Source organism: Agelaius tricolor, unplaced genomic scaffold (assembly GCF_023055355.1).
Source record: "Agelaius tricolor isolate 1412-34295 unplaced genomic scaffold, bAgeTri1.0.p SCAF_1, whole genome shotgun sequence".
NCBI classification, from domain to species: Eukaryota; Metazoa; Chordata; class Aves; order Passeriformes; family Icteridae; genus Agelaius; species Agelaius tricolor.
The window spans coordinates 113,883,675-113,897,641 of record NW_027269261.1 but is presented as its reverse complement, the minus strand read 5'-3'; the positions used below and the strand labels follow the sequence as shown (position 1 = coordinate 113,897,641).

The 13,967-nt window shown below is 51.7% G+C and overlaps 2 protein-coding genes across 3 annotated transcripts in view; both read right to left on the bottom strand.

Annotated features, from left to right (window-relative positions):
- Positions 1 to 353: 353 nt before the first annotated feature.
- PNOC (prepronociceptin) overlaps positions 354 to 13,967 on the bottom strand; it is a 29,184-nt gene continuing 15,570 nt past the window's right edge. The window contains exons 3-4 of one of the 2 annotated variants that reach the window (XM_071448128.1): positions 6,467 to 6,797; positions 354 to 2,907 (exon numbers count right to left, since the gene is read on the bottom strand). In XM_071448128.1, coding sequence (XP_071304229.1) covers positions 2,867 to 2,907; positions 6,467 to 6,797 — 372 coding nt within the window. In that variant the 3' untranslated portion in view covers positions 354 to 2,866. Of the gene's footprint in view, positions 6,798 to 13,967 lie in introns of both variants that reach the window. The other variant, XM_071448119.1, reaches the window with a different exon arrangement.
- On the bottom strand, positions 1,589 to 2,568 carry LOC139587630 (uncharacterized). Its single transcript, XM_071422051.1, has 2 exons — positions 2,492 to 2,568; positions 1,589 to 2,297 (listed from the first exon to the last, which is right to left on the bottom strand). The coding sequence occupies exons 1-2, from the start codon at positions 2,566 to 2,568 to the stop codon at positions 1,589 to 1,591; spliced, it is 786 nt and encodes a 261-aa protein (XP_071278152.1).

The window sequence follows — 13,967 nt, the reverse complement described above, 5'->3', positions numbered from 1 at the left end:
TGAAATTCCCAAATCCCACACATCCAACCTGTCCCAATCCCTTGGGAATTCCCAAATCCCACGGATCCAACCTGTCCCAATCCCCCCAAAGATCCCAAATCCCATGGATCCAACCAATCCAACCCCAATCCCAAATCCCACAAATCCAACGCGTCCCAATCCCTCTGAAATTCCCAAATCCCACAGATCCAACCTGTCCCAATCCCAATCCCACAGATCCAACCTGTCCCAATCCCTCCGAAATTCCCAAATCCCACGGATCCGACCTGTCCCAAATCCCCCAAATCGGCCCCGTCCCGATGCCTCAGAATTCCCAAATTCCCAGATTTCCCCCGGCACGAGTGGCAATCAGCTCATAGAAACCATAAATGGATTTATTTTGGATTTTTTTGCTCTGTACAACTTTAATGAGAAATCTCAGAAACAACAAAAAAATCAAAATTTCGGGCTCATCCTGGAATTTCCCTTTTTTTTTTTTTTAATTTTTTTTACATTTTCCCATCGGAATTATCAAAATATTCTCATTTTTTTGGGATTTTGGGGGGATTTTTTTGGGATTTCTTTGGGGTTTTTTGTGATTTTTGTTTTTGGAATCGGCTCGGGAACGGCTCCGAGGGTTTGGAATTTTTATTTTTGGTATTCAAAAAATTCAAGTGGAATGAAAAGAAATGAAAATTTCCAGAATTTTGGGGGAAAATTTGGGAAATTTGATTTTTTTTGTCCTTTTTTGGGCAAAATCTCCACTTTTTTGGGTGAAAATTCAATTTTTGGGAGGGAAAAATTCCTCTTTTTTTAGGTGACAATTTAATTTTTCATTGGCAAAAATTCCTCTTTTTTTCCAAAAAATCCTTTTTTTTGGCCAAAAATTCCTCTTTTTTTTGGCAAAAATTAATTTTTTGAAGGGGGGCAAAATTTCCTATTTTCTTTACAAAATTCAAATTTTCATTGGCAAAAATTCCTCCTTTTTTGGGCAAAAATTCTCTTTTTTTGGCAAAAAATTCAAATTTTTTGGCATAAAATTCCCTTTTTCTGGGCAAAAATTCAAAATATTTTTGCAAAAATTCTTTTTCTTTCTGACAAAAATTTCTTTATTTCCACAAAAGTTCCATTTTTTTGGAGCAAAAATTCAAAATTTTTTTGTGGCGAGAATTAAATATTTTTGGCAAAAATTTCTCCTTTTTAGGCAAGAATTCAAATATTTTTTGCGGAAATTCCAATTTTTTCTGCTAAAAATTCGATTGTTTGGGCCAAAAATTCCTTTTTTTTTCAGCAAAAATTCCTGGGCTTTTTATGCAGAAATTCCCCTTTTCTGGGTAAAATTTTCTGGGTAAAATTTCAATTTAGGGGGGAGGCAAAAACTCAAATTTTGTCTGCAAAAATTCCTCTTTTTTTTCGGTCAAAAATCCAATTTTCCTGGGGCAAACATTCAAAAATTTTCCACAAAATCCCAATTTTTTTTTTGTCCAAAAATCTTATTTTTTGGGGGGAAAAAATTCCAATTTTCCCCACAAAAATCCCAATTTTGGGGGGCAAAATTCCCGTTTTTCCCCTCGCGTTCGGCCTCGGTTCCGCGCGGATCCTCCCGCCCTCACCGCGGCTTCGGGAACCCTCGGGAACTCTCGGAAACCTTCGGGAACTCTCGGGAACTCTCGGAAACCTTCGGGAACCCTCGGGAACTCTCGGAAACCTTCGGGAACCCTCGGGAACTCTCGGAAACCTTCGGGAACTCTCGGGGGAACTCTCGGAAACCTTCGGGAACTCTCGGGAGAGCCCTCGGAAACCTTCGGGAACTCTCGGGGGAGCCCTCGGAAACCCTCGGGAACTCTCGGGGGAGCCCTCGGAAACGCTCGGGAACTCTCGGGGGAGCCCTCGGAAACCTTCGGGAACGCTCGGGAGCCGGCGGGAACCATCGGGGGAGCCTTCGGAAACCGTCGGAAGAGCCCTCAGGAGCCGGCGGGAACCGGCGGGGGAACCCTTGGGAACCGTCAGGAACCGGCGGGGGAGCCCTCGGGAACCGGCGGGAGCCCTCAGGAGCCCTCGGGAACCGGCGGGACGGGATCTGGCGGAAACTGGCGGGGGAGCGCTCGGGAACCGGCGGGGGAGCCCTCGGGGACCGTCGGAAACCGTCGGAAGAGCCCTCGGGAACCGTCGAAAGAGCCCTCAGGAGCCCTCGGGAACCGGTGAGGGAGCCCTCGGGAACCGTCAGGAACCGGCGGGGGAGGGCTCGGTAATCGGCGGGAGCCCTCGGGAACCGTCGGGGGAGCGCTCGGGAGCCCTCGGGAACCGGTGAGGGAGCCCTCGGGAACCGTCAGGAACCGGCGGGGGAGGGCTCGGTAATCGGCGGGAGCCCTCGGGAACCGTCGGGGGAGCCCTCGGGAGCCCTCAGGAACCGCCGGGGGAGCCCTCAGGAACCGGCCGGGGAGCCCTCAGGAACGGAGCCCTCGGGAACCGTCAGGGGAGTGTTAGGGAACTGTCGAGAGCCCTCGGGAACCGTGGGGATGTGGCGGGAACCGGCGGGGGAGCCCTCGGGAGCCGGCAGAAACTGTTTGGGGATCCCTCGGGAACCATCGGGAGAGCCCGGGAAACGTCAGGAGAGCCCTCGGGTGCGCTCGGGAACCGTCGGGGGAGCCCTCGGGACCCCTCGGGAGCCTTCGGGAGCGCTCGGGAGCCGTCGGGGGAGCCCTCGGGAACCCTCGGGAGCCTTCGGGAACCCTCGGGAGCCTTCGGGAACCCTCGGGAGCCTTCGGGAGCGCTCGGGAGCCGTCGGCTCGGGGTAGGCGGAGCTTTGGCGGCCTCGGGGCTCCGGAGCCGAAGCGCTTCGGGTCCCGCCGGGAGCTGGCGCGGCCGGGCCCGAGCCGGGGTTGGGTTAATTGGGCCTCGGCCGGGCCGGGAGGCGGTGCCGGAACGCTACAGAAAATATAAAATAACGAGGGGAAAAGAAAGGGGAAAAGGAAAAAAAAATATAAAATGAAATAGGGAAAAGGAAGGGGAAATAAAATAAATAAAAAAGGAGATAAAATGGGGAAAAGGGGAAAATAAAATTTAAAAAAAGGAGATAAAATGGGGAAAAGGAAGGGGAAAAGAAAACAAAATGAAATTAAATAGAGGAAAGAAAGGGGGAAAAATACAAGATAAAATGGGGGAAAGGAAGAGGAAAATTAAAATAAAATGAAATAAAATAAAATAAAATGAAATAAAATAAAATAAAATAAAATAAAAGAAGGGAAAATAAAAAAGGGCGGAGTGAAATGGGAGAAAGAGAGGGGGAAAATAAAAAAATAAAATGGGGAAAAGGAAGGGGAAAAAATACAAAATAAAATGTGGAAAAGAAAGGGGGAAATTATTAAAAAATAAAATTTAATAGGGAAAAGAAAGAGGGGAAAGTACAAAATGAAATGAAGAAGTGAAAAGGAAAAAATAGGAAATGAAGTGGGGGAAAGGAAGGGGAAAAGAAAAAAAAAACAAATAAAACAGGGAAAAGGAAAGGAAAATAAAATGAGATTAAATAGAGGAAAGAAAGGGGGAAAAAGGAAAATAAAGAGAAAAATGTTTAAAGAGTGGGGGAAAAGGGAAATTAAGGGAAAATGTAAAAAGCGGGGGAAAAAGAGAAAAAAATAATTTAAAAAGTGGTGGAAAATGGGAAATAAAGAGGGGAAAAAAGGGGAAAATAGAGGGAAAAAAATTAAAAGGGGGGAAAAGGGGAAAAAAGAGAAAAAAATTTTAAAAGTTGGGAATAAAAGGGGGAAAAGAGAAAAAAAATGTAAAAAATGGGGGGAAAATGGTAAAAAAAGAAGGAAAGGCCAAAGCAGCTGAGCCGAGAGCAGGGGAGGGGAATTTTGGAATTTCAGAATTTTGGAATTTTGGAATTCCTCTCCTGGAATTTTGGGAGATTCCAGCCAGGGAGGGGAAAAATAGGAAAAAAAATTAATTTAAAAAAGTGGAAAAATGTGAAAATTCTCCCAAATTTGGGATTTTTTTGGGGAATTGCAGCGTGGGACTGGAGAGTTCTGGGCAGGAATTGGTTAATTTGAAATGGGGTTCTACTTGGATTTATTTTAATTTTTTAAAAAATTCATTTTATTTAATTTATTTTTATTTATATTTCTTTATATTTTTATTTAACTTTAATTTATTTTCATTTTTCTTCATTTTATTTTTCTTGGTGTTTTTATTTCTTGAATTTTTAAAAATTTATTTAAATTTTTTCTAGATATTTCTTTTTATTTAATTGAATTTAATTCAAATTTTATTCACCTTTAAAATTTATTTTAAATGCTTCTCTTCCATTTACTTTAAATATTTTAACTCATTTTTTAAACTTCTTTTAAATCATTTTGACCAATCTTTTATTTATTTTAAATAATTCCATTTCATTCTTTATTCCTTTTAAATATTTTTTAAATTTTTAAAAATTTTATCTCTTTATCTCTTCAGAATATTTTTGAAATCTCTTTTTTATTCCTTTTTGAAAATATTTTTGAACTTTGTCCTTTATTTCTTTACAATATCTTTGAAATTTATCCTCTATTTCTTTTAAATTTTTTTGAAACTTCTTTTGATTTCTTTTAAATATTTTCCATTTATCCTGAAATGATTTGATTTTCATGTCTTGAAATTTGAAATTTCCTTCTTTATTTAACATTATTTCAAAATTCTATTTTAAATCTCCATGGAATTTTAAAACTTTAAATTAAATTTTTTAATTTTTCAATTTCATTTACAAAAAAAACTCCCTTTTTTTTTTTTAACATTTCCCATATTTCTTTGGATTTTTGATTCTTTTTTCCCAATTTTTTATTGGGGGAAACCGACCCCTGCTGGACCTGGAGCAGCAGCCCTGGCAGGGGACACTGAGGGTGACACCGAGGGTGACACCGAGGGTGACACTGAGGGTGACACTGAGGGTGACACTGAGGGCAACCTGAGGGTGACCCAAAAGTCACCTTGAAGGTGACCCCAAAAGTGGCCCCAAAGTGACGCTGAAGGTGACCCCAAAGGTGACACCGGGGGTGACCCTGAGGGCAGCCTGGGGATGACCCAAAGGTGACCCTGAGGGTGACCCCAGTGGTGACCCCGACCCTGAGGGTGACCTCAAAGGTGACACCGAAGGTGACCCCCAAGGTGACCCTGAGGGCAGCACTGGGGACATCCCAAAGGTGACCCTGAGGGTGGCTCCAAGGGTGACCCTGAGGGTGACCTGGGGACAACCCAAAGGTAACTTTGAAGGTGACCCTGAGGGTGACCTCAAAGGTGACCCCAAAGGTGACCCTGAGGGTGACTCCAACCCTGGAGGTGACCCTGAGGGCAATGCTGAGGGTGACCCCAGTGGTGACCTGGGAGGTGACACCAAAGGTGACCCCAAAGGTGACCGTGAGGGTGGGCCTGAAGGTGACCCTGAAGTGATCTTGAAGGTGAGGTCACCCCAAAGGTGACCCTGAGGGTGACCCCAAAGGTGACTCCACAGGTGAGCCCAAAAGCGACCTTGAAGGTGCTCCCAAAGGTGACCCCAAAGGGGGGGTGACCCCAAAGGTGACCATGAGGGTGACCATGGAGGTGACACCAAGGTGCCCCCAAAGGTGACCTCAAAGGGGGGGTGACCCCAAAGGTGACCATGAGGGTGACCATGGAGGTGACACCAAGGTGCCCCCAAAGGTGACCTCAAAGGTGCCCAAAGGCAACCACAAAGGTGACCCCAAAGGTGACCCTGAGGGCAACCCCAAAGATGACCCTGAAGGTGCCCCCAAAGGTGACCACAAAGGCAGCCCCGAGGGTGACCTTGAAGGTGACCCTGAGGGTGACCCCAAAGGTGACCCTGAGGGTGACCTTAAAGGTGCCCCCAAGGTGACCCTGAGGGTGACCTGAAGGTCACCTCAAAAGCAGCCCCAAGGTGCCCCAAAGTTGCCCCCAAGATGACCCTGAAGGTGCCCCCAAGGTGACCCCAAGGGTGACCTGAAGGTGCCCCCAAGGTGACCCCAAGGGTGACCTGAAGGTGCCCCCAAAGGGGATCTCAGGGTGCCCTAAAGGTGCCCCCAAGGTGACCCCAAGGGTGACCTGAAGGTGCCCCCAAGGTGACCCTGAAGGTGCCCCAAAGGCACCCCCAAAGGTGACCCTGAGGGTGACCTGAAGGTGCCCCCAAGGTGACCCCAAAGGGGATCTCAGGGTGTCCCAAAGGTGCCCCCTAAGGTGCCCCCAAGGTGACCCCAAAGGTCCCCCCAAAGGTGACCCAAGGGCGCCCCAAATCAGCCCCCAAGGTCCCTCCCGCCGTGTCCCTCCCTGTGGCGGCGCCGGCGTTTCCGAGCCGTGTTTCCGAATGGGATTTTTTCTCTTGGTGATGGCCCCCTTGTAGGATGGCACCCATGGGATGTGGCGGGCGGGGTGTGGAGGGTTGGATGCCATGCTCGGATCCCACGCTTGGATCCCGTTTAGATCTCGTTGGCGTCGCCGGCGCCGCCGCGGCCGTACTCACTGGAGCGCGGCGCCATGCCCAGGTACTGCTTCAGGAACTCGCTAAACCTCTTCTGGTTGTTCCACTTCCGCGCCGACTTGCGCACCCCGATGAAGCCCCCGTACCTCTTCTGCACCCCCTTGGCCGCCCGGTCCGCGCCCGGCCGCCGGGAAATGTCCTCCTGCTCTTCCTCCTCCTCCTCCTCGTGCTGGGGCTGGGCCCAGGGGGACGGGCCCGAGGGCCAGGGCCGGCCGGAGAGGCGGCGGGGCCGCGGCGACGCTCGGAGGGTGGCAGCACACAGCTCCCAGGTGGCGCGGGGCACGGCCTGGCCTTCGCACTCCAGGATGCAGATCTGAGGGGACAAGGGGGACAGGGACAGGGTCAGGGGGCCATGGTGGCAGTGCACAGCTCCTGGGTGGCACGGGGCACGGCTTGGATGCAGATCTGAGGGGACAAGGGGGACAGGGACAGGGAGCCATGGTGGCAGCGCACAGCTCTTGGGTGGCACGGGGCACGGCTTGGATGCAGATCTGAGGGGACAAGGGGGACAGGGACAGGGACAGGGAGCCGTGGTGGCAGCGCACAGCTCCTGGGTGATGTGGGGCACGGCTTGGATGCAGATCTGAGGGGACAAGGGGGACAGGGACAGGGAGCCGTGGTGGCAGTGCACAGCTCCTGGGTGGCACGGGGCACAGCTTGGATGCAGATCTGAGGGGACAAGGGGGGACAGGGTCGGAGGGGTGGTGCCAGGGGATAGGGAGGGGTTGGGGGAATGGTGGCGTCACCGCGATGCTGGAGCATCCCCAACATCCAACCTGACACCCATCCTGGCACCACCCAGCACTGACACTGACACCCAACACTGAGACTGACACCCAACACTGACACCCATCCCGACACTGACACCCATCCCAACACCAATCCCAACACCTGTCCTGACACCCATCCTGACACTGACACCCATCCCGACACCCATCCTGGCACCACCCAACACTGACACCAACACCCAACACTGACACCGACACCCAACACTGACACCCATCTCGACACTGACACCCATCCCGACACTGACACCCATCCCGACACTGACACCAATCCCAACACCTGTCCTGACACCCATCCTGACACCAACACCCATCCTGACACCCATCCTGACACCAACACCCATCCTGACACCCATCCTGACACCCATCCCAACACCAGCACCCATCCCGACACCCATCCCATTGGAATTGCCCACGGGAAGGTGCTGGCAGCTCCTCAGAGGAGGAGATGAAGGTGACTCGAAGGTGCCCCAAAGCTGCTGGAGATGCTCAACTCCTTTTTTTGATGTCACCAACCCCACCATGGTTGTGTCTCAACCCTTTCCAGGCCAGACAGGACATGGAAATTCCTTTTTTAGTGCCACCAAACCACCATGGTTGTGTCTTATCCCTTTCCAGGCCAGACAGGACATGCAAAGCTCTTTTTTGGTGCCACCAAACCCACCAGGGTTGTCTCAACCCTTTCCAAGCTTGACAGAACACACCAAGAAAGTCCTTTCTTGGTGTCACCAAACCCACCATGGTTGTGTCTCAACCCTTTCCAGGCCAGACAGGACATGGAAACTCCTTTGTGGTGCCACCAAACCACCATGGTTGGGTCTCGTTCCTTTCCAGGCCAGACAGGACATGGAAAGTCCTTTTTTAATGCCACCATGGTTGGGTCTTGTCCCCTTCCAGGCCAGACAGGACATGGAAACTCCTTTGTGGTGCCACCAAACCACCACGGTTGGGTCTCGTTCCTTTCCAGGCCATGAACATGGCCCTGTCCCTGCCGTGGGGTTTTGGTGCCACCAAACCCACCAGGGTTGGGTCTCAACCCTTTCCAGGCCAGACAGGACATGGAAATTCCTTTGTGGTGCCACCAAACCCACCAGGGTTGTCTCAACTCCTTCCAGGCCAGACAGGACATGGAAATTCCTTTTTGTGGTGCCACCAAACCACCACGGTTGGGTCTCATCCCTTTCCAGGCCAGACAGGACATGCAAAGTCCTTTGTGGTGCCACCAAACCCACCAGGGTTGTCTCAACTTTTTCCAGGCCAGACAGGACATGGAAAGTCCTTTTTTGGTGCCACCAACCTCACCATGGTTGTGTCTCATCCCTTTCCAGGCCATGAACATGGCCCTGTCCCTGCCGTGGGGTTTTGGTGCCACCAAACCCACCACAGTTGGGTCTCAACCCTTTCCAAGCTTGATAGGACATGCAAAGTCCTTTGTGGTGCCACCAAACCACCATGGTTGTGTCTCATCCCTTTCCAGGCCAGACAGGACATGCAAAGTCCTTTTTTGTTGCCACCAAACCCACCATGGTTGGGTCTCGTTCCTTTCCAAGCTTACAGGATGTGAAAAGTCCTTTGTGGTGTCACCAACCGCACCAGGGTTATGTCTCAACCCTTTCCAGCTCGGACAGGACATGCAAAGCTCTTTTTTGGTGCCACCAAACCCACCATGGTTGTCTCAATCCTTTCCAGGCCATGAACATGGCCCTGTCCCTGCCGTGGGGTTTTGGTGCCACCAAACCCACCATGGTTGGGTCTCAACCCTTTCCAGGCCAGACCGGACATGGAAATTCCTTTGTGGTGCCACCAAACCCACCAGGGTTGTCTCAACTCCTTCCAGGCCAGACAGGACATGGAAAGTCCTTTTTTGGTGCCACCAAACCACCACGGTTGGGTCTCAACCCTTTCCAAGCTTGATAGGACATGCAAAGTCCTTTGTGGTGCCACCAACCCCACCAGGGTTGGGTCTCATCCCTTTCCAGGCCAGACAGGACATGCAAAGTCCTTTGTGGTGCCACCAAACCCACCATGGTTGTGTCTCAACCCTTTCCAGGCCATGAACATGGCCCTGTCCCTGCCGTGGGGTTTTGGTGCCACCAAACCCACCATGGTTGTGTCTCGTTCCTTTCCCGGCCAGACAGGACATGGAAATTCCTTTTTTTGGTGCCACCAAACCCATGATGGTTGTGTCTCATCCCTTTCCAGGCCAGACAGGACATGGAATGTCCTTTTCTGGTGTCACCAACCCCACCAGGGTTGGGTCTTGTCCCCTTTCAGGCCAGACAGGACATGGAAATTCTTTTTTTCGTGTCACCAAACCCATGATGGTTGTGTCTCATCCCTTTCCAGGCCAGACCGGACATGGAAATTCCTTTGTGGTGCCACCAAACCCACCAGGGTTGTCTCAACTCCTTTCAGGCCAGACAGGACATGGAAAGTCCTTTTTTGGTGCCACCAACCCCACTACAGTTGGGTCTCATTCCTTTCCAAGCTTACAGGATGTGAAAAGTCCTTTGTGGTGCCACCAACCCCACCATGGTTGTGTCTCATCCCTTTCCAGGCCAGACAGGACATGCAAAGTCCTTTTTTGTTGCCACCAAACCCACCATGGTTGGGTCTCAACTCTTTCCAAGCTTGACAGGACACGCAAATCCACCAGGGTTGTGTCTCATCGCTTTCCAAGCCAGACAGGACATGGAAAGCTCTTTTCTGGTGTCACCAAACCCGTGGTGATTGTGTCATCCCTTTCCAGGCCATGAACATGGCCCTGTCCCTGCCGTGGGGTTTTGGTGCCACCAAACCCACCATGGTTGGGTCTCAACTCTTTCCAGGCCAGACAGGACATGGAAATTCCTTTGTGGTGCCACCAAACCACCAGGGTTTTGTCTCATCCCTTTCCAGGCCATGAACATGGCCCTGTCCCTGCTGTGGGGTTTTGGTGCCACCAAACCCACCATGGTTGGGTCTCAACTCTTTCCAGGCCAGACAGGACATGGAAACTCCTTTGTGGTGCCACCAAACCACCACGGTTGGGTCTCGTTCCTTTCCAAGCTTACAGGATGTGAAAAGTCCTTTTTTGGTGCCACCAAACCCATGATGGTTGTGTCTCATTCCTTTCCAGGCCAGACAGGACATGCAAAGTCCTTTTTTGGTGCCACCAAACCCACCAGGGTTGGGTCTCATCCCTTTCCAAGCCAGACAGGACATGGAAATTCCTTTTTTGGTGCCACCAAACCCATGATGGTTGTGTCTCGTTCCTTTCCAGGCCAGAATGGACAAGGAAATTCTTTTTTCGGTGTCACCAACCCCACCATGGTTGTGTCTCGTTCCTTTCCAGGCCAGACAGGACATGGAAACTCCTTTGTGGTGCCACCAAACCCACCAGGGTTGTCTCAACTCCTTTCAGGCCAGACAGGACATGGAAAGTCCTTTTTTGGTGCCACCAACCCCACCACGGTTGGGTCTCATCCCTTTCCAGGCCAGACAGGACATGGAAACTCCTTTGTGGTGCCACCAAACCACCATGGTTCTGTCTCGTTCCTTTCCAGGCCAGACAGGACATGCAAAGTCCTTTCGTGGTGCCACCAACCCCACCATGGTTCTGTCTCGTTCCTTTCCAGGCCAGAATGGACAAGGAAATTCCTTTTTCGGTGTCACCAGGGGAAACCATCCAGGAGCAAATCGTGGAAGAGCCAAACTCGGTGAGCTCTGGAGGAACCGAGGGTGGGCGGCCCGGGAGGGAAGGGTTCTCCTCATCTCCATCCCAACGTCTCCATCGCGGTGGGACCCTTCAGGCTGGGTTCACCCGAGCCAGGTGGGGATTCCCATCCTCTCCTCAAACCCTCAGATCCATTTCTGATCCTTTTTTCCCCTCAATCCACCCCTCGCTCCACCCTGCTCCTCACAGCAGGCCCATCCTTCCCATGCTTCCTCCACCCGAGAACAAATCCGAGATTTATTCCTGGAAATTCACCAAAACCTCCTTTTTTTGCCCCATAAAAATGAGGAATTCCCATGGGATGGGACAACGGGGACCTGCTCACACCCAGAGGAGCCGGGGGACATCTGGGGGAGCTCTCATGGCCCCAAAACCTCTGCAGGGCCTCTCTCCACCTTGGCACCGCCACCCTGGTGCCGCTGCTGGAGCTCCACCGGCTCCTCCCAGCCTCTGCTGAGGGCTCCCCCCAAAATCCCAAAACGGGGAGAATTGTCCCCAAAGCAGGCGGTGGCGGGGGTCTTGTGGCATGGGGCCTTGGGGAGACACCGAGGGTGAGCTCTCCTGGCATCTGCAAGGATTTGGAAGGGTCTGAGGTCCTCTCCTGGCATCTGCAAGGATTTGGAAGGGTCTGGGTGTCCTCTCCTGGCATCTGCAAGGATTTGGGAGGGTCTGGGTGTCCTCTCCTGGCATCTCCAAGGCTTTGGAAGGGTCTGGGTGTCCTCTCCTGGCATCTCCCAGGCTTTGGAAGGGTCTGAGGTCCTCTCCTGGCATCTCCAAGGCCTTGGAAGGGTCTGGGTGTCCTCTCCTGGCATCTCCCAGGCTTTGGGAGGGTCTGAGCTGCATCTGCAAGGCTTTGGGAGGGTCTGAGGTCCTCTCCTGGCATCTCCAAGGCTTTGGGAGGGTCTGAGGTCCTCTCCTGGCATCTCCAAGGCTTTGGAAGGGTCTGAGGTCCTCTCCTGGCATCTCCAAGGCCTTGGAAGGGTCTGGGTGTCCTCTCCTGGCATCTGCAAGGCTTTGGAAGGGTCTGAGCTGCATCTGCAAGGCTTTGGAAGGGTCTGAGGTCCTCTCCTGGCATCTCCAGGGCTTTGGAAAGGTCTGGGTGTCCTCTCCTGGCATCTCCAGGGCTTTGGAAGGGTCTGGGTGTCCTCTCCTGGCATCTCCAAGGCCTTGGGAGGCTCTGAGCTGCATCTCCAAGGCTTTGGAAGGATCTGAGATGAGCTGAGGTTCCTCTCCTGGCATCTCCAAGGATTTGGAAGGGTCTGAGCCGCATCTCCAGGGCTTTGGAAGGGTCTGAGGTCCTCTCCTGGCATCTCCAAGGCTTTGGAGAGATCTGGGTGACCTCTCCTGGCATCTCCAAGGATTTGGAAGGCTCTGAGCTGCATCTCCAAGGCTGTGGGAGGGTCTGAGGTCCTCTCCTGGCATCTCCAAGGCTCTGGGAGGGTCTGGGTGTCCTCTCCTGGCATCTCCCAGGCTTTGGAAAGGTCTGGGTGTCCTCTCCTGGCATCTCCAAGGCCTTGGAAGGGTCTGGGTGTCCTCTCCTGGCATCTCCCAGGCTTTGGAAGGCTCTGAGCTGCTGGAGGCGATGGATCCCACGGAGGTGACAGCTCCAAGGTCCTGGCAGGGACATCCCGGGCTCCAGGGCCACCAGGCTGAGGTGACAATTCTGGAAGTGGCTCCTGTCCCCACCTTGGAGCGGGCCGGGATCCTCAGGGAAGAACGTCCAGAACCACCCAGGGAGGCTCCTCCAAACCCCAGGAGATCCCAAATCCCACCAGGAGGCTCCTCCAAACCCCAGGAGATCCCAAATCCCACCAGGAGGCTCCTTCAACCCTTAGGAGATCCCAAATCCCACCAGGAGGTTCCTCCCAGCCCCAGCTGAGCCCAGCCTGGTTTGGGATCTTCAGCTTCCCTCAGGACCATCCCAGTGCCCACCAGGAGTGACAGTGACAGTGACAGTGACACAGTGACAGTGACACAGTGACACAGTGACACAGTGACAGTGACAGTGACAGTGACACAGTGACACAGTGACACAGTGACACAGTGACAGTGACACAGTGACACAGTGACAGTGACACAGTGACACAGTGACACAGTGACAGTGACAGTGACACAGTGACACAGTGACACAGTGACACAGTGACAGTGACAATGACACAGTGACAGTGACAGTGACACAGTGACAGTGACACAGTGACAATGACACAGTGACACAGTGACAGTGACAGTAACACAGTGACAGTGACACAGTGACACAGTGACAATGACACAGTGACAGTGACACAGTGACAGTGACACAGTGACAGTGACACAGTGACAGTGACAGTGACACAGTGACACAGTGACAGTGACACAGTGACAGTGACACAGTGACACAGTGACAGTGACAGTGACACAGTGACAGTGACACAATGACAGTGACAGTGACACAGTGACAGTGACACAGTGACACAGTGACAGTGACAGTGACACAGTGACACAGTGACACAGTGACAGTGACACAGTGACAGTGACACAGTGACAGTGACAGTGACACAGTGACAGTGACACAGTGACAGTGACAGTGACAGTGACACAGTGACAGTGACACAGTGACACAGTGACAATGACACAGTGACAGTGACAGTGACACAGTGACAGTGACACAGTGACAGTGACACAGTGACACAGTGACAGTGACACAGTGACAGTGACAGTGACAGTAACACAGTGACAGTGACACAGTGACACAGTGACAGTGACACAGTGACAGTGACACAGTGACAATGACACAGTGACAGTGACACAGTGACACAGTGACAGTGACACAGTGACAGTGACAGTGACAGTAACACAGTGACAGTGACACAGTGACACAGTGACAGTGACACAGTGACAGTGACAGTGACAGTGACAGTGACAGTGACACAGTGACACAGTGACAGTGACACAGTGACAGTGACAGTGACAGTAACACAGTGACAGTGACAGTGACACAGTGACA